At 44.0% G+C, this 20,950-nt stretch overlaps 1 protein-coding gene across 3 annotated transcripts in view; it reads right to left on the bottom strand.

The window, feature by feature from the left end:
* LOC137380063 (peroxisomal acyl-coenzyme A oxidase 2-like) overlaps nucleotides 1-18,387 on the bottom strand; it is a 69,432-nt gene extending 51,045 nt beyond the window's left edge. For all 3 annotated transcript variants that reach the window (XM_068051625.1, XM_068051628.1, XM_068051627.1), the window contains exons 1-2: nucleotides 18,181-18,387; nucleotides 4,061-4,223 (exon numbers count right to left, since the gene is read on the bottom strand). In XM_068051625.1, coding sequence (XP_067907726.1) covers nucleotides 4,061-4,223; nucleotides 18,181-18,328 — 311 coding nt within the window. In that variant the 5' untranslated portion in view covers nucleotides 18,329-18,387. The remainder of the gene's footprint in view (nucleotides 1-4,060; nucleotides 4,224-18,180) is intronic.
* Nucleotides 18,388-20,950: the final 2,563 nt, after the last annotated feature.

The raw sequence follows: 20,950 nt of genomic DNA, 5'->3' as shown, positions 1-20,950 counted from the left end.
AAAAAGGGAGGGAGACAGAAAGCAGGAAACTACAGGCCAGTTAGCTTAACATCTATCATAGGGAAAATGTTGGAAGCTATTGATAAAGATGTAATAGCAGGGCACTTAGAAAAATTCAAGGTAATCAGGCAGAATCAACATGGTTTTGTGAAAGGGAAATCATGTCTAACCAATTTATTGCAGTTCTCTGAAGAAGTAACATGTGCTGTGGATAAAGGGGAACCGGAGGATGTACTGTACTTAGATTTCCAGAAGGCATTTGATATGTTGCCAATCAAAGGTTATTGTAGAAAATAAAAGCTCATGGTGTAGGGTAACATATTAGCATGGATAGAAGATTGGCTAGCTAACAGGAAACAGAGAGTAGGCATAAATGGGTCATTTTCTGGTTGGCAAGATGTAACAACTGGTGTGCCGCAGGGATCAGTGCTGGGGCCTCAACATTTTACAATTTATATAAATGATTTGGATGAAGGCACCGAAGGTACAGTTGCTAAATTTGCCGATGACACAAAGATAGGTAGGAAAGTAAGTTGTGAAGGGGACATAGGGAGGCTGCAAAAGGGATACAGTTAGGTTAAGTGAGTGGGCAAAGATATGGTAAATGGAGTATAATGTGGGAAAATGTAAAATTGTCCATTTTGGCAGGAAGAATTTTTTTTAAAAGCGTTACGGCCGGTTGAGGAAAGTGTCTCGGGCTCACATCTTGCCCCTTTCCTTGGCATCAGGTGGCAGAACCATATCTCCAACACAAGTCCTCGAGGCAGCCAACATCCCCACCATATACACCCTATTAAGACAGTGGCGCCTGAGATGGCTTGGCCATGTGAGCTGCATGGAAGATAGCAGGATCCCCAAGAACACATTGTACAGCGAGCTCTTCACTGGTATCAGACCCACCGGCCGTCCATGTCCGCGCTTTAAAGATGTCTGCAAACACGATATGAAGTCCTGTGCCATTGACCACAAGTCATGGGAGTCCGTTGCCAGTGATCGCCAGAGCTGGCGGGCAACCATAAAGGCGGGGCTAAAGCGTGGCGAGTCGAAGAGACTTAGCAGTTGGCAGGAAAAAAAGACAGAAGTGCAAGGAGAGAGCCAACTGTGTGACAGCCCCGACAATCAATTTTATCTGCAGCACCTGTGGAAGAGACTATCACTCTAGAATTGGCCTTTATAGCCACTCCAGGCGCTGCTTCACAAACCACTGACCACCTCTCGGTGCTTACCCATTGTCTCTCGAGACAAGGAGGCCAAAGAAGAAGAAGAAATGGTGGTCAATTTAAATATTGTCACAGAACTGCAATTATTTTTCTCCTTGGATTAAAACAGTGTACCTTTAAGCTATGGAAAGAAGTTTTGGATTTCGGGGGGCACAGTGTGCCACAGCTGCACTTGTTACCCTAGGCAACAGGACAGAGAGAGGTCACTTGGTATCATGTTTCCACTAAACTGTGTGTAAAACTGGCAAAAAATGGTCTGAACTGGTTTGTTTTGAGAGACTTTCCAGCAAGGCGTGCTACTGAAGAAAATCTACAGGGAGCTATGGGCTGAGTTGATTGCCTAAAAAAAAAAGCCTCCTTTTTTCAAGAGACCGTTTGTATTGCTGAAGGTAGTAAAATTCCTTTTCTTTACTTCCAAGCCAGGAAGTATTTGCTTCAAGATTGAATCTCTCTTGACTGATTGAACGTGCTGGAATCTGAAGCAAAGTTTCAACTGAGAGAGACTCAGTTTTAAAAATTCAAGTTGACTGATTGCTGTGCTCATTGTTGAAAGAACTGTTTGATGCCTGCTATAGCCAAAGAGCTTGAATGCCTATCAAACACAGACTGTTTCATCAAATCCGTGTGAAGACTTCAAGTAGCCTTTGATTATTTTCACATTAGAATACCTCATCCATCAGGAACGTAACCCACAAAGACTTATTTATTTATTCTTAAGATAGCTAATTTTTTTTAAAAACACCACTTTTGAAACCAGTTAACTACTGTTCTTTTTGAGTGTATGTGTGTGAATGGGGAGTTAGATTAAAAGAAGTTATAAGGTCTTTAGACATAGGTTTATCTTAATAGCGTTTAGATTTAGTTTTTCAATAAATAGTTAATTTGTTGTTGTCTGAAGATACCTGGTTTGGTCTGTTTTATTCTGGAGGTTACTAGAGTGTTTAATTTGGCTGTTTTCCGGTTGGGTGGAAAACATTTAATAATATGCTGTGACCTGTGGAGTGACAGGATTGAACTGATAGTGTGTTGCTCCTGCCATGGTCATAACAATATCAATATGTTTAACGTACGATCTACAAGAGGGCATAGCTTCAAACTTAGAACAGAAATTCTGAAAAGACAATTTGGATTTAATTACTTTACAGAGCATGGTGTATGTATAGAATAGATTGCAGGTGTGGCAGTGGGGCTGATTCTTGAATTTTATGATACAAAGAGATGGTGACAGATTTGAGAAGATAACGTGGGTTGTATTTCCTAGACACTCGGACCAATCACAAACTTGAATAGTCTTTACTGGTCCTGTATATTCCAGGACTCTAGCTCACCAAAACTACCACTACAGCTTCAGTCCCACTTTTGGGTTAAAGCAATGACATGAAATTCCGAAGACAACTTGTCAGTCTGGTCTGAACTGACTATTAAAGCAGACGGAAGTCAAGAGGTATCAACACCCCATTTCACCCTGGTCTGAATTTGCACTGGGTGCAGTGGAAAACCAGATTCACCTGAAATTGTTTATAAAATAATCAAGCAGTCCATTATTCCATGTATAAACTGAAGCACAGGTAAAAGCACAAGAGTGTATACCTCTGAGTACATACATGCTTAGCTACTTTGTGGATGATCGCAGAATGACCTGGATGACGAGTCAGCTATTTGGACTGCATTTAGTGCTGGTGGCAGGGGTCCCACTGCCGGGCCCAAAAGCATAGGACAAGCCCACTTCAGTGGTCAGCAGCACCCAGGCTGCAATTAGTTGGCTGCCACCAGGGCAGCCATCCCTATTAAGTACAGCAGCCCGCCCCCGAGCTGCTGGCCAGAGGACTGGCATCTCAAAAGCGCCGCTAGGTGTGGTGGCCACTGCTGGAGCTATAGCAGGAGAGTGGATCAATGGATGTGTGCCCTCACAATGAGGTAAGTGGGGTGTGGGGTCAGGCAGGCAGGCACTGGCAAGGGGAGGAGGGGGAGGGGTATTGGTGAGGGCAGGAGGCGCCGTTGCCATGGGCGCGGTCGTTGCTGCTGGGGGGGGGGGGGCCCCTACGTGGGCCAAAGAGTGCCCAAAAAAGGATGCCCCCCCGGGAGGCCGCCAGGGTTTATCTGGCAGTCTCCCCATGGAGTGGAGGGCCCACCGCTGGTGGTAAAATGCCAGTGGAGGCAGGAAGAGGCCTTTAATTGGCCACTTAAGTGGCTCAACAGGGCTCTGAGCATGTGAGCTGTCTGTCACCTTTCCCACTGCTGGCAAGATGGCACAGCGGCAAGATGATAGGCATACCCCCTGCCACCTACCCACGCCATCTTGCCAGCCTTCCCGCCTCCCAGCCAGTCCTCAAAGGGCTGGGAACATCCAGCCCTATAACTCCAGTCTGCTGACTGTGCATTGCAGTCTCCAGATAAGGGCTTGAAACTGAAGCTTGACAGTTTTGTGGTCTACTGCTACTCCATTCTTCAATAAATGAAGCCTTGCCATACACTACCGATTTGGTGATCTTAAATATGATATATTTATAATTTAAATCAACATTCTCACTGACATAAGATAGATTGGCAACTATGCTTCACATTGCCAATAAATATCTGTGGACATGCTCTCCACCAAATGAATTTAGCTATGACCCTGTGCAGCAGCATCTGGTTGGAATTTTTCTACAGATACGAAAATTTGTATCCAGACACTTCTCATGCACCTCCCACAGGCCAGTTCCAGTGCAGAACTGGTGCAAGCCTGATAGTAGATCTCTTTCTGTCGATACTGCAATAGGGGAAGGAGAAAAGTAAAATTTCTGTAAAAGAGCTCTCAGAAAAAAAATATAGTTGCATATTTTGTTGCAAAAATATACCCAATAGCAAACTGCATCTCTGGTCCATCATCAGTCCAGCCCAATTCCTTCATCTTCTGCTGCAGATGTACGGCTCTTTTCACAGCTGATTCGTACTGCTCAGTCTGCGTCAAGAAATACTTATTTTCTTGGCTAAAAACAGCATCACTGTGAATGACATGTTCTGATAAAACAAAGAAAAAATTTGTGGAATTAAAATATTTTATTTTACTTAATTAAATGATACCGATTCTTGTAAAGTTCAAATCTGAATTACTCAATTATACATTTGGACCTAAAAATATGCAATATATTTTATACTGTTTATTGTACCGTCCTCCACAGCACCCTTCCCACTACTCCAGGAGGTGTCTAGCTGTTTTGCATGCCCCAAGAATTGAAACCACATATTTTTCAGAATAACTTTTTAAAAAAAAAATTAAAACAAGTTCCTTTTCTCATCCTTAATAGCGTTCCATGTTTAAACAAGCAAAAAGACTATTATTGTGTAATACTGTTCGGAAATCTGAACTCAGCGATGCCACTGATTCTCTAGCCAGTGGAAAAGCCCCTGGGAAGGATGGCATTACCCCTGAAATAATCAAGAGTGCCAAGCCTGCTATACTCTCAGCACTCAATGAACTGCTTTGTCTGTGCTCGGATGAGGGAGCAGTACCACAGGACATGCGCGATGCCAATATCATCACCTTCTATAAGAACAAGGGTGACCGCGGTTACTGCAAAAACTACCGTGGAATCTCCCTGCTCAGCATAGTGGGGAACGTCTTCGCTCCAGTCGTTTTATACAGACTCCAGAAGCTGGCTGAACGTGTCTACCCTGAGGCACAGTGTGGCTTCCGAGCAAAGAGATCCACCACTGACATGCTGTTCTCCCTTCACCAGCTACAAGAGAAGTGCTGCGAACAGATGCCCCTCTACGTTGCTTTCATAGATCTCAACAAAGCCTTTGACCTCGTCAGCAGATGCGGTCTCTTCAGACTACTAGCAAAGATCGGATTTCCACCAAAGCTACTAAGTATCATCACCTCATTCCATGATAATATGAACGGCACAATTCAGCATAGCGGTACCTCATCAGACCCCTTTCCTATCCTGAGTGGCGTGAAACAGGGCTGTGTTCTCGCACCTACACCGTTTGGGATCTTCTTCTCCCTGCTGCTCTCACATGCGTTCAAGTCTTCAGAAGAAGGAATTTTCCTCCACACAAGATCAGATGGCAGATTGTTCAACCTTGCCCGTCTTACAGCAAAGATCAAAGTACGGAAGGTCCTCATCAGGGAACTCCTCTTTGCTGATGATGCTGCATTAATATCCCACACAGAAGAGTGTCTGCAGACACACTTCGACAGGATTGTGGCTGCCTGCAACGAATTTGGCCTAACCATCAGCCTCAAGAAAACGAACATCATGGGACAGGACGTCAGAAATGCTCTTACCATCAATATCGGCGACTACACTCTGGAAGTGGTTCAAGAGTTCACCTACCTAGGCTCAACTATCACCAGTAACCTGTCTCTCGATGCAGAAATCAACAAGCGCATGGGTAAGGCATCCGCTGCTATGTCCAGACTGGCCCAGAGAGTGTGGGAAAATGGCGCACTGACACGGAACACAATAGTCCGAATGTATCTAGCCTGTGTCCTCAGTACCTTGCTCTACGGCAGCGAGGCCTGGACAGCGTATGTCAGCCAAGAGCGATGTCGCAATTCATTCCATCTTCACTGCATCCGGAGAATACTTGGCATCAGGTGGCAGGACCGTATCTCCAACGCAGAAGTCCTCGAGGCCGCCAACATCCCCAGTATATACACCCTACTGAGCCAGCAGCGCTTGAGATGGCTTGGTCAAGTGAGCTGCATGGAAGATGGCAGGATCCCCAAAGACACATTGTACAGCGAGCTCGACACTGGTATCAGACCCATCGGCTGTCCATGTCTCCACTTTAAAGATGTCTGCAAATGCGACATGAAGTCCTGTGACATTGACCACAAGTCGTGGGAGTCAGTTGCCAATGATCGCCAGAGCTGGTGGACAGCCATAAAGGCGGGGCTAAAGAATGGCGAGGCGAAGAGACTTAGCAGTTGGCAGGAAAAAAGACAGAAGCGCAAGGAGTCAACTGTGTAACAGCCCCGACAATCAATTTTATCTGCAGCGTCTGTGGAAGAATCTGTCACTCTAGAATTGGCCTTTATAGCCACTCCAGGCGCTGCTTCACAAACCACTGACCACCACTAGGCGCTTACCCATTGTCTCTCGAGACAAGGAGGCCAAAGAAGAACTGTTTCCAACCAGCAGACGAAAAAGCTGAACTTTGGAAATTATTCGCAAACCCTTTTACTGCACTCTCTCTTGCAGGCTAAAAGGATGGCAACTCAAGTGCATTGCCATTGGGTACCAACGAGAAACATTTCAAATTTACATTGCAAAACACAAAAAAGGTCAATATGAAAATCAAAATAAAATACATTTTTATTAAACTAATATAAAAGCAAAATACTGCAAATGCTGGATGGAAATCTGAAATAAAAACAGAAAGTGCTGGAAATACTCAGCAGGTCAGGCAGCATCTGTGAAGAGAGAAGCAGAGTTAATGAGAGTGTATTTCAGGACACAGACCTGAAACGTTAACACTGCTTCTCTCTCCACAGATGCTGCCTGACCTGCGGAGTATTTCTAGCACTTCCTGTTTTTATTTATTAAACTATTGCTCATCTAAACATTTGAACTGCTGTTTTTTTTTTAAAAACAAAAAAACAGCAGAAAAGCACAGTCACGATTTGTTCCTCAGACTGAGGGGTTATCAAGATACTATAACTGTAACAGTCCATTCCACTAACAGAATAGGAAAAGATACCGGGATATGATTTTCACTTGTATACAAACAAAAGTGGTAGGGGGACTCACACAAAAATGACTGATTGTATATATTTTCAGTCCTCGAGATCTGGCCTCTCAATTCCCCCCAGCTGGCATGTCTTGCTACCCTCAACCCTAGTTCTACCTAGAGAGAAAATGGAAAACTACAGACCTGTTGCCTAACATCAGTTGTAGGGAAAATGTTAGAATCTATTCTAAACGATGTGATAACTGGACACTTAGAAAATAACAGAAGGATTGAGCAGAGTCAACATGGATTTATGAAAGGGAAATCATGAATGACAAAACAGGAGGTTTTCGAGCATATAAGTAGCAGAATAGATATGGGGGAACCAGTGGATGTGGTGTTTTGGATTTTCAGAAGGCTTTTGGTAAGATCCCACACAAGAGGTTAGTAAACAAAATTAGAGCACTTGGGATTGGGGTAATGTACTGGCATGGATTAAGAATTGGTCAATGGACAGAAAACAGTAGGAATAAACAGGTCATTCTCAAGTTGGCAGGCTGTGACTAGTGGGGTGCCACAAGGATCAGTGCTTGAGCCCCAGCTATTCACCATCTATATCAATGATTTGGATGTGGGGACCAAATGTAATATTTCAAAGTTTGTTGACGACACTAAACTAGGGAATGTGAGTTGTGAGGAGGATGCAAAGAGATTTAGGCAGGCTAAATGAGTGCACAAGAACATGGCAGATGGAATACAATGTGGAAAAATGTGAAGTTACCACTTGGTCGGAAAAACAGAAATGCAGAGTATTTCTTAAATGGTGAGAGACTGAAAAGTGTTGATGTCCAAAGGGACCTTGGTGTCCTGGTTAATAAGTCACTGAATGCTAAAATGCAGGTGCAGCAAGCAATTAGGAAGGCAAATGGTACGTTAGCCCTTACTACAAGAGGATTTGAGTACAGGAGTAAAGAAGTCTTGCTGCAATTGTATAGAACCTTGGTGAGACTATACCTAGAGTACTGTGTACAGTTTGTTCTCCTTACCCAAGGAAGGATATACTTGCCATAGAGGGAGTGCAACAAAAGGTTCACCAGACTGATTCTTGGGATGGCAGCATTTTCCTATGAGGAGAGATTAAGGACACTGGGCCTATACTCTAGAGTTTCAAAGAATGAGAGGTGATCTCACTGAAGCAGACAAAATTCTCACAGGGCTCCACAAGGTAGATGTAGTAAGGATGTTTCCTCAGGCTCTGGGGTCTAGAACCAGAGAACACAGTCTCAGAATAAGAGGTAGGCCACTTAGGACTGAGTGAGACCGGCAGAGTTTAGAAGTGCAGTGGCAGCGGGAAGGAGCGAGACTGAGTGAGACCGGCAGAGTTTAAAAGTGCAGCGGGAAGGAGCGAGGCTCAGTGAGACCGGCAGAGTTTAAAAGTGCAGCGGCAGCAGGAAGGAGCGAGACTGAGTGAGACCAGCAGAGTTTAAAAGTACAGCGGCAGCGGGAAGGAGTTTTGGAAAAAAAAAAGCCAACAGTGATGTCACAGGAGAGCTGCAAGGTGATTGGTTGGTGAGTCACTGCTGTTAGGGAATAGCTCTAAATAGCTGGGTAAGTATCTCAGGTAAGAAAAGTTTAAAAGTGTAAAGTTTATTTCAAATATAGTAAGTAGTGCGTTTTTTTTTAGGGAGTTCGGTAGTAACGAGGACCAGGGAAGAAGGACCCTACAGTAACCGATATTATTGGATATTAAGATCTTCCAGAAAGTTTAATTTAATTTAATTTAAAGGATTAAGTCATGCCAGGAGAGCTCAAAGCCATGGTGTGCTCCTCGTGCTCCATGTCAGAAGCCGGGAACAATTCCAGTGCCCAGGACCAGCATGTGTGCAGGAAGTGTCTCCAGCTACAGCTCCTGGAAGCTCGGGTTTTGGAGCTGGAGCGGCAACTGGAGACACTGTGGAGCATTCATGAGGCGGAGAGTATCGTGGGTAGCACATATAGAGAGGTGGTCACACCACAGGCTCAGACCCCACAGGCAGCAGGGGAATGGGTGACCACCAGGCAGAGCAAGAGGACTAGGCAGGCAGTTCAGGAATCTCCTGTGGCTACTCCCCTGAAAAACAGGTATACTGCTTTGGATGCTGTTGGGGAGAATGGCCTCTCAGGGGAAAGCAGCAGCAGCCCAATTCGTTGCACCATGGTTGGCTCTGCTGCACAGGGAAGGAGTAAAAAGTGTGGGAATGCAATAGTTATAGGGGATTCTATTGTAAGGGGAATAGATAGGCATTTCTGTGGCCGCAAGAGAGACTCCAGGATGGTATGTTGTCTCCCTGGTGCTAGGGTCAAGGATGTCTCAGAGCGGTTACAGGACATTGTGAAGGGAAGGGTAAACAGCCAGTGGTCGTGGTACACATTGGTACAAACGACATAGGTTAAAAAAAAAGGATGAGGTCCTAAAAGCAGAATATAGGGAGCTTGGAAGCAAGTTGAAAAGTAGGAGCTCAAAGGTAGTGATCTCAGGATTATTACCAGTGCCACATGCCAGTCAGAGTAGAAATAGCAAGATATATCGGATGAATACGTGGCTGAGGAGATGATGGGAGGGGGAGGGTTTTAGATTCCTGGGGCATTAGAACTGGTTCTGGGGGAGGTGAGACCTGTACAAACTGGACAGGTTACACCTGGGCAGGACCAGGACTGATGGCCTAGGGGGAGTATTTGCTAGAATGGTTGGAGAGTGTTTAAACTAAAATGGCAGGGAGATGGGAACCTTTGCAAGGAGTCAGAGCAGGGGGGGGAATCAAAGACAAGAACAAAAGACAGTAAGGGGAATAAGAAAAGTGATAGGCAGAGAAACCAAGGGCCAGAATCAAACAGGGCCACAGTGAAAAATAGTGGGAAGGGGACAAGTAACGTTAAAAAGACAAACCTTAAGGCTTTGCGCATTAACGCGTGGAGCATTCGCAATAAAGTGGATGAATTAATCGTGCAAATAGATGTAAACGGGTATGATATAATTGGGATTACAGAGACACGGCTGCAAGGTGACCAGGGATGGGAAATGAACATCCAGAGATATTCAGCATTTTTTTTTAATAAGAGATACAGCACTGAAACAGGCCCACTGAGTCTGTGCCGACCATCAACCACCCATTTATACTAATCCTACACTAATCCCATATTCCTACAACATCCCCACCTGTCCCTATATTCCCCTTCCACCTACCTCTACTAGGGGCAATTTATAATGGCCAATTTACCTATCAACTGCAAGTCTTTTGGTGGTGGGAGGAAACCGGAGCACCCGGCAAAACCCACGCAGACACAGGGAGAACTTGCAAACTCCACACAGACAGGACCCAGAATTGAACCCGGGTCGCTGGAGCTGTGAGGCCGCGGTGCTAACCACTATTTAGGAAAGACAGACAAAAAGCAAAAGGTGGTGGAGTTGCATTGCTGGTTAAAGAGGAAACTAACGCAATAGTGAGGAAAGATATTAGCTCTGACAATGTGGAATCTGTATGGGTAGAGCTGAGAAACACCAAGGGGCAAAAAACATTAGTGGGGGTTGTATATAGACCCCCAAACTGTAGTGGTGATGTGGGAATGGCATTAAACAGGAAATTAGAGATGCATGCGATAAAGGAACATCTGTAATTATGGGTGACTTTCACCTGCATATAGATTGGGCAAATCAAATTAGTCACAATACCGTAGAGGAGGAATTCTTAGAGTGTATACAGGATGGTTTTCTGGACCAATACGTTGAGGAACCAACTAGAGAACAGGCCATCCTAGACTGAGTATTGTGTAATGAAAGAGGAATAATTGACAATCTAGTAGTTTGAGACCCCTTTCGGACGAGCGACCATAACTTGACAGAATTCTTCATCACGATGGAGAGTGACGTAGTTGATTCTGAGACAAGGGTCTTGAATCTTAATAAAGGAAACTACTAAAGGTATGAGGGGCAAGTTGGCCATGACGGATTGGGAAACGTTACTTATTAGGGATTACGGTGGATAGGCAATGGCAAACGTTCAAAGAGCGCATGGATGAACTGCAACAATTGTTTATCCCTGTCTGGCGCAAAAGTAAAACGGGAAAGGTAGCCAAACCATTGCCTACAAGGGAAATTAGAGATAGCATTAGATCCAAGGAAGAGGCATATAAATTTGCCAGAAAAAACAACAGACCTGAGGATTGGGAGCAGTTTAGAATTCAACAAAGGAGGACCAAGGGATTGATTAAGAAGGGGAAAATAGAATACAAGAGCAAGCTTGTGGGGAACATAACAACTGACTGTAAAAGTTTCTATAGGTATGTGAAGAGAAAAAGATTGAAGACAAATGTAGGTCCCTTACAGTCAGAAACAGGGGAATTTATTATGGGGAATAAAGAAATGGCTGACCAATTAAATGCTGCTTTGGTTCTGTCTTCACAAAGGAGGACACAAATATCATACCAGAAATGTTGGGAAACACAGGGCTTAGTGAGAGGGAGGAACTGAAAGAAATCAAATTAGTAGAGAAATGGTGTTGGGGAGATTGATGGTATTGAAGGCCGATAAATCCCCAGAGCCTGATAATCTACATCCCAGAGTACTTAAGGAAGTGGCCCTAAAAATAGTAGATGCATTGGTGGTCATCTTCTGGAACAATTCCTACAGATTGGAGGGTAGCTAATGTAACCCCACTATTTAAAAAGGGAGGTAGAGAGAAAGCAGGGAATTATAGACCAGTCAGTCTGATGTGGGTAGTGGGGAAAATGCTACAGTCCATTATCAAAGATTTTATAGCAGAGCACTTAGAGAACAGTAGTAGAATCGGGCAGAGTCAGCATGGATTTACGAAAAGGAAATCATGCTTGACAAATCTACTAGAATTCTTCGAGGATGTAACTAGTAGAGTTGATGAGGGGGAGCCAGTGGATGTGGTTTATTTGGACTTTTAGAAGGCTTTCGACAAAATCCCACATAAAAGAGATTAGCATGTAAAATTAAAGCGTATGGGATTGGGGGTAGTGTATTGCAATGGATAGAAAATTGGTTGGCAGACAGAAAACAAAGAGCAGAGATAAATGGGTCTTTTTCCAAATGGCAGGCAGTGACTAGTGGGGTACCGCAGGGATCGGTGCTAGGATCCCAGCTATTCACAATATACATTAATGATTTAGATGAGGGAACTAAATGTAATAGCTCCAAATTTGCAGATGACACAAAACTAGGTGGGAGGGTGAGTTGTGAGGAGGATGCAGAGAGGCTTCAGGGTAATTTGGACAAGTTGAGTGTGGGCTAATGCATGGCAGATGCAGTATAATGTGGATAAATGTGAGGTTATCCACTTTGGTAGAAAAAACAGGAAGGCAGATTATTATCTGAATGGCTATAAACTGAGAGATGCGAATATGCAGCGAGACCTGGGTGTTCTCGTACACCAGTCGCTGAAGGTAAGCATACAAGTGCAACAGGCGGTAAAAAAGCCAAATGGTATATTGGCCTTCATAGCGAGAAGATTCGAGTACAGGAGCAGGGATGTCTTGCTGCAATTATACAGGGCCTTGGTGAGGCCACACCTGGAATACTGTGTGCAGTTTTGGTCTCCTTATCTGAGGAAGCATGTTCTTGCTATAGAAGGAGTGCAGCGAAGGTTTACCAGACTGATTCCTAGGATGGCGGGACTGACGTACAAGGAGAGATTGAGTCGGTTAGGATTATATTCGCTGAAGTTTAGAAGAGTGAGGGGGATCTCATAGAAACCTATAAAATTCGAACAGGACTTAACAGGGTAGATGCAGGAAGGATGTTCCCGATGGTGGGGGAGTCCCGAACCAGTAGTCATAGTCTAACGATATGGGGTAAACCTTTCAGGACTGAGATGAGGAGAAATTTCTTCACCCACAGAGTGGTGAGCCTATGGAATTCGCTACCACAGAAAGCAGTTGAGGCCAAAACATTGTATGTTTTCATGAAGGAATTAGATATAGTTCTTGGGTCTAAAGGGATCAATGGGTATGGGGCCAAAGCGGGAACAGGCTACTGAGTTGGATGATCAGCCATGATCATAATGAATGGCGGAGCAGGCTTGAAGGGCTGAATGGCCTACTCCTGCTCCTATTTTCTATGTTTCTATAGGACTGAGATGAAGAGGAATTTCTTCACTCAGAAGGTAGTGAATCTTTGGAATTCTCTACCCCAGAGGCTGCGGAGGCTCAGTCATTGATTATGTTGAAGATAGAGATCGATAGATTTCTAGATATTAAAGATATCAAGGGATATGGGGATAGTGCGGGAAAATGGCATTGAGGTAGAAGATCAGCCATAATCTGGTTGAATGGTGGAACAGGCTCCAGGAACTGGATGGCCTACTCCTGCTCCTATTTCCTATGTTCCTATAACCCCAGTTAAAGACCCCAGATTTTCAGCTTAGATCTTGCTGGGTATTCTCAGCCCAACAGGTGCCTTTCAGATAGCTACTTATAACTCACCTATTTATTATACATACCTGTCTTATAATAGCACATTATTGGTTTATGGTCTCAAATAAAATAAGGTTCTTTCCTAGGGGTGAATGTGACAATTCACTTTTATACCACCAGTCTAGTTGATAATTACAAGAAGAGCAGTCTGGGCAACAGTTTGCTGTAGGAGTGCGTCTAAGTGCATCTGTCATTCGTCAGATTTGCGGTTGCGTGTTTAATCTAGATGATACTTTGTACTGCAAGTGCAAACTGCAAAACATGCAGAAAGGGAAACTGGGCAGCTGGGACTGAATGAACAGGTTAAGCCACTGTGCATCTCCCTAACCAGATTGAAGAATTATGAATTAAACAGCACAAGAACTGAGAACGAAGTGCAAATTAGAGTGGATGAATTCAATGCTAAATCAGGCACAGAAAGAAAATCAAACAGGGAAAGATTGGATTGAGAGAGAAAAAAAAAGAGACAGAAAGGAAAAGTAAGAATTACTTTAAATTTCTAATTTTTAAAATATCTAATTAAAACCTGAAGCAATGAGTCTCCACACTTGTAATTGTTATTTCATATGCCAGAGAGATTCGTTTATAGTAATTAACAATTAGTACATAGTTAATGGAATCTCTGACAACTAATCCAGGCTTAATATGCAAGGGCTTTAAATGGCTCCAAAACAGGCTCTTTGCATCACTTCAGACCAACTCTAACTTTCTGCGGTGAGCTTAGTTTGTATTTACCATAAGATGCCGTTTTAACTAAGTTATCAGCGCAGTAGCACATCACAGGCAGCAACTTTTGATTTTCCATGCTTAATCACATATTTGCCCTTGCCTGAAGTTGTAGCTTTTGCTCATAACTAACAGTCAGCAACATTAGCCTCACCATTATTTAGACAGCAAATTGTGGGCCATTTGAGGTTTCAAGTCTAGATAAAGTGTAAGATATCCTAGTTGAGTATACATATATGCATAGCATTATGAGATTAAATCAGATCCTGTGATTAAAGTTTTTGGTTTCTTTTTACTTATAGAAAGTTTGTCTATTTTTTTTACTGTAGCTGGAACTAATGAAATGATTAAAGTGGTTCATCCAAGGATGTTTTCGGGTTTAGATGGTCAGGGTACAATTTAGCTAATTGGGCTGTTGACTTATTTTTGTGGCCATTTTGTGAAACAAGATAGCGAAGGCAGTCTTGAGATAGGAAATGAGGCAATCGGACAGGGTGATAAACAAGTTGGCATCTGGTGTTTTTGAAGGAACTCTCTCATTTCAAGAGGACTTGTTCACAGGAACACTAGTCATACCATAATGAATCAGCAGTGACAGTGCTCAGGAGAGACGACCTATAAAAAATTGAGCTTTCCTTATCAATTTGTAGAGACAGTCAGGATCAAGAAGATCGACAAAGGTTACCTAAGGCAACGCAGTAATAATGTTTATTTTTCTGTATGACTATTACCTAAACACACTGTTTGTGTCTGGACTCGGTTAAACACAATAAACAGATCTGCTATTGCAAACCTTACTTGGGGTGTTGGATTCAAAGAGCTTACAAAAGACTGTAAAGTCCTTACAGAACAAACATTCAGGTACTGAATACCTCTGGAGCTCCAGACAGCTCGTATCCTTTATTGGGGCAAACCCACTGTGTTACGTCTTGGGAATCTGGATGTCTAGTGTTACTTCGTCTCTCTAGTCCATATGCAGCCCTAGTTTTGTCCCTTTGCATTCTGGTTAAACTTAATCTTGCATTCTTCCCTCTATCAGCGCAGATACTCTCTGGTGGGCATTTGTTTGAGAGTAGATCTGGGATCACAACCTGGTGAGCACACCACACATGCAGCTGACGGAGACTGTGACAGCCGAGGCCACTGACACTTAGAGGACTGTGGGAGACCAGGACAATGCTGAGCCTCAGGCTGATGAGTTCATGGTATGTTTCTTAGAGCAGCACTTTCTAGAGCCAACGAGAGAGCAAGCTACTACAGATCTGGTAATGTGTAACGAGACAGGATTAGTTAATGACCTCATATAAAGGCACCCCTAGGTAGCAGTGATCACAACATGATTGAATTTCACATTCAGTTTGAGGGTGAGAAGAGTGGGTTTAAGACTACTGTTTTAAACTTAAATAAGGGTAATTATGAAGGTTTGAAGACAGAGCTGGCTAAAGTAACCGGGAAATTAGGTTAAGGAATAGGTCAGTAGAGATGCAGTGGCAGATATTTAAGGAGCTATTTCATAACAATGCAGAGAAAAAAAGACTCTAGGGGAAGGACACACCATCCGTGGCTAACTAAGGAAGTTAAAGGTAGTATCATATTGAAAGAAAAAGCATACAATTCAGCAAAGAGTAGTGGCAGGTCAGAAGATTGGACAGAATATTAAAAAAAAGCAAAAAATGACTAGAAGAATGAGAGAGAAATTAGAGCAGGGAGAGAAAGCTAACTAAAAATATAAAAAGAGATAGTAAGGGTTTCTAAAGGTACTGAAACAGGAAAAGAGTAAGTAAAGTGAGTTTCGGTCCTCTACAGAGAGAGTCTGGAGAGTTAATAATGGAAAATAAGGAAATGGCAGAGGAATGGGACACATATTTTGCATCTGTCTTCACTGCAGAAGATAAAAATAACATCCCAGAAATAATTGTGAATCAAGAGTTGAAAGGGAGAGAGGAACTTAAAACAATTACCATCACCAGGGAAAGGGTACTGAGAAAATGATTAAAACTTAAAGCTGACAAGTCCCCAGGTCCTGATGCACTTCATCCTCAGGTCTTAAAAGAAGTGCCTGTGCAGATAGTATTGGTTTTAATTTTCCAAAGTTCCCTAGATCCTGGAAAGGTCCTATCAGATTGGAAAATAGCAAATGTAACTCCATTATTCAAGAAAGGAGGGAGACAGAAAGCAGAAAACTACAGGCCTGTTAGCTTAACGTCTGTCATAGGGAAAATGCTGGTATCTATTATTAAGGAGGTTATAGCAGATCAGTTCAAAAATCTCAATGCAATCAGGCAGAGTCAACAAGGTTTTGTGAACAGGAAATTGTGTTTGACTAATTTATTAGAGTTCTTTGAGGAAATAACAAGCAACATGGGTAAAGGGGAATCTGTGGATGTGGTGTAGTTGGATTTCCAGAAGGCACCTTTGACAAGGTGCACATCAAAATAAGAGTCCATGGTATAGGGGGTAACATATTAGCATGGATGGAATATTGGTTAGTTAACAGGAAACAGAGAGTAGGCATAAATGGGTCGATTTCTGGTTGACAAGCTGTAACTAGTAGAGTCCCACAGGGATCAGTGTTGGAGCCTCAACTATTTACAATCTATATCAATGACATGGATGAAGGGACAGAATGTATGGTTGCTAAATTTGCTGATGACATAAAGATAGGTAGGAGAGCAAGTTGTGAAGAGGACATAATGGGTCTGCAAAGGGATATAGATAGGTTAGGTGAGTGGTCAAAGACCTGGCAAATTGAGTATAATGCGGGAAAATGCGAAATTGTCCACTTTGGCAGGAAGAATAAAAAAGCATATTATTTAAATGGTGAGAGATGGCACAGTTCTGAGATGCAGAGGGATCTGGGTGTCCTCGTGCATGAATTGCAAAAGGTTAGTATGTAGGTACAGCACGTAATTAGGAAAGCTAATAGAATGTTATCGTTTACTGCGAGGGGAATGGAATACAAAAGTAGGGAGGTTATGCTTCAGCTTTATAGGGCATTGGTGAGACCACATCTGGAGTACTGTGTACAGTACTGGTCTCCTTATTTAAGGAAGGATGTAAATGCATTGGAGGCAGTACAGAGAAGTTTTATTAGACTAATACCTGGAACGGGTGGGCTGTCTTACGAGGAAAAATTGGACAGGCAAGGCTTGTATCCGCTGGAATTTAGAACAGTAAAAGGCAACTTGATTGAAACACATACAAGATCCTGAGGGGTCTTGACAGGCTGGATGTGGAAAGGATCTTTCCCCTTGTGGGACAATCTAGAACTAGGGGTCACTACTTAAAAATAAGGGTCACCCATTTAAGAGAGATGAGGCGAAACTTTTTCTCTCAGAGGGTTGAGAGTGTTTGGAATTCTCTTCCTCAAAAGGCAGTAGAAGCAGAGTCTTTGAATATTTTTAAAGCAGAGTCTTTGAATATATTTAAGGCAGAGGTAGATAAATTCTTGATAAGCAAGGGGGTGGATGGTTATCAGGGGTAGGTGGAAATGTGGATTAATCAGTTCAGCCATGAACTTATTGAATGGCGGAGCAGGCTCGAGGGGCTGAGTGGCCTACTCCTGCTCTTAATTTGTATGTTCGTAGGTATGTTCATATATGAAGGTATTCAATAATCATGAGGGGTCTGGACAGAGAAGATAGGGAAAAAGTGTTCCCATTGGTGGAAGGATCAAGAGGGCACAGATTTGGGGTAATTGGCAAAATAAGCAATGCGATAAGAGGAAAAACATTTTCACACAGCGAGTGGTTAAGATCTGCAATGCACTACCAGAGTGTGGTGCAGGCAGATTCAATGGAGGCATTCAAGGGGAAATTGGATTGTTACCTGAAAAGGAAGAATGTGCACGGTTATAGGGAGAAGGCTGGGGAGCGGCACTGGGTGACTCGCTCTTTCAGAGGGCCGGTGCAGACACAATGAGCCAAATGTGCTACAATTGTGAAATCAGAGACAGAAGAAAACAATTAAAATTCAACGACCTGCTCAGTGCTTTCGGTTTGTTCCTGGTTTGGTATCTAGGACTAAAATGCTGCAACTACAGAACAGTTTGTTGGGCCAACTGCCCCCTGCCCCCTGCCCCCAGTGCTGGGCTCACCGACAGATCTCCGGGTTCGGGTGTGCTCAGCGCCGCCGTCCCAAAGGTTCACCAACTTCTCCACATCGAAACTCGGGGCTTTCCTCTCGCTCTCGATGTCCGGGTTTATCGCTCCATATGGAAATCTCCGCAAAACTTGCCCCGCCATACCGCTCCACTCCCCTGCACCGAGCAAGATCCCTGCTGTCCTGCCCACACGGCCACCTATTGGCTCGTCCCTCCGGTTTTCATTGTTGTGATTGGTTGTATCCAGTGTCAATCAATCATTTCGTGCCACGTGGTAATGTTTACAATTTAAAAGCAAAATACTGCAGCTGCTGGAAATCTGAAATAAAAAGTTCTGGAAATTCTCAGCAGGTCTGGCTGCATCTGCGGAGAGACAAGCAGAGTTAACTTTCAGGTCTGTGACCTTTCATGTGCTGAGCATTTCATTTTTGGTTAAGTTTACAAGTTGCCTCTCTCAGAGTTGATCCTGTACTTCGTGATTCAGTGCGTAAGCAGTCGGGTTTTTAAACTTTTTTTCCGAAGCACTTTTAAATTATGATTTGAAAAAGTTACATTTGAAACAATAATGTCATAGCTAAGAAAATAAACCCAATACGGTTGGGGTTGGCAAGGAAATAGAATCATAGAATAGTTACAACACAGAAGGAGGCCATTCGGCTCGTTGAGCCTGTGTTGGCTTTCTGCAACATTATCAATACCCTGGGGGTTACCATTGACCAAAAATTGAACTGGACCAGCCACATAAATGCTGCGGCTACAAGAATAGGTCAGAGACTGGGAATTCTGTAATTCATCTCCTGACTCCCCAATTCCTGTCCGCCATTTACAAGGCGCAAGTGTGATCAAATACTCTCCACTTGCCTGGTTGAGTGCAGCTTCATGTTGTTGGTGAAACTCAAATCTCTCGGTCCAGAGACCATTGCACCCTTCCCTTCGTAGGCCTGGTCATGGAGAACTTTGATGTTGCGGTACTTCCAAGCACTCCATTCATGGAAACCAATGACGTATCAATTCGTCCAGCTAAATGTCTATTGCTAGTTGGTGACTCCACCACCTACATTTATGGATTTCAGCCCCATTCTTCCTCCAGTTTATGCAGAGTGAGATGAGCCATATCCTTCGCACACCCTCAAGGTCAACAACAATCTGGCCAGGGGATTTCATCGAGTTGACCCTACTGGATGATTTTGCAGCCCTCATGACATTTGCAGGTGAACCATCCTATCTTTATTCAGGACCAAAGGGTACGAAGCCTCCCAACACTTGGCCTCCACCACATATGTTGATTAGTGTTGTTGACAAGATTTGCATCACGAACCTCTCCCATGAATCGGGAATTAAAAGCTAGTCTAATGATGGCCATGGCCACTGTCGATTGTTGTAAAAACCCAGGTTCACTAATGTCCTTTAGGGAAGGAAATCTGCTGTCCTTACCTGGTCTGGTCTACAGGTGACTCCAGACCCGCAGCAATGTGGTTGACTCTTAACTGCCCTCTGAAATGGCCTAGCAAGCCACTCAGCTGCATCTAACCGCTATGAAGTCAATAAAAAGGAATGAAACCAGACGGACCACCCGGCATCGACCTAGGCACTGGAAATGACAACGGCAAACCCAGCCCTGTCGACCCTGCAAAGTCCTCCTTACTAACATCTAGGGGCTTGTGCCAAAGTTGGGAGAGCTGTCCCACAGACTAGTCAAGCAACAGCCTGACATAGTCATACTCACGGAATCATACAATCAGACAATGTCCTAGACACGGCCATCACCGTCCCCGGGTATATCCTGTCCCACCGGCAGGACAGACCCACCAGAGGTGGTGGCACAGTGGTATACCGTAGGGAGGGAGTTGCCCTGGGAGTCCTCAACATCGACTCTGGACCCCATGAAGTCTCATGGCATCAGGTCAAACATGGATAAGGAAACCTCCTGCTGATTACCACCTACCGCCCTCCCTCAGCTGATGACTCAGTACTCCTCCATGTTGAACAGCACTTGGAGGAAGTACTGAGGGTGGCGAAATGTACTCTGGGTGGGGGACTTCAACGTCCATCACCAAGAGTGGCTCGGTAGCATCACTACTAACCGAGCTGGCCGAGTCCTAAAAGACATATCTGCTAGACTGGGTATGCGGCAGGTGGTGAGGGAACCAACAAGAGGGGGAAAACATACTTGACCTCGTCCTCACCAATCTGCCTTCTGCAGATGCATCTGTCCATGACAGTATTGATAGGAGTGACCAGCGCACATTCCTTGTGGAGACTAAGTCCCGCCTTCACAATGAGGATACCCTCCATCGTGTTGTGTGGCACTACCGCCGTGCTAAATAGGATAGATTTCGAACAGATCTAGCAATGGGCATCCATGAGGCGCTATAGGCCATCAGCAGCAGCAGAATTATACTCAACGACAATCTGTAACCTCATAGCCTGGCATATCCCCCACTCTACCATTACCATCAAGCCAGGAGACCAACCCTGGTTCAATGAAGAGTGCAGGAGGGCATGCCAGGAGCAGCACCAGGCATACCTCAAAATGAGGTGTCAACCTGGTGAAGCTACAACACAGGATTATCTGCATGCCAAACTGCATAAGCAGCATGCGATAGACAGAGCGAAGTGATCCCATAACCAATGGATCAGATATAAGCTCTGCAGTCCTGCCACATCCAGCTGTGAATGGTGGTGGACAAATAAACAACTAACTGGAGGAGGTGACTCTACAAATATCCCCATCCTCAATGATGGGGGAGCCCAGCACATCAGA

This window comes from Heterodontus francisci, chromosome 19 (assembly GCF_036365525.1).
Source record: "Heterodontus francisci isolate sHetFra1 chromosome 19, sHetFra1.hap1, whole genome shotgun sequence".
Lineage (NCBI taxonomy): Eukaryota > Metazoa > Chordata > Chondrichthyes > Heterodontiformes > Heterodontidae > Heterodontus > Heterodontus francisci.
This window is presented reverse-complemented; position numbering and strand designations above follow the sequence as displayed.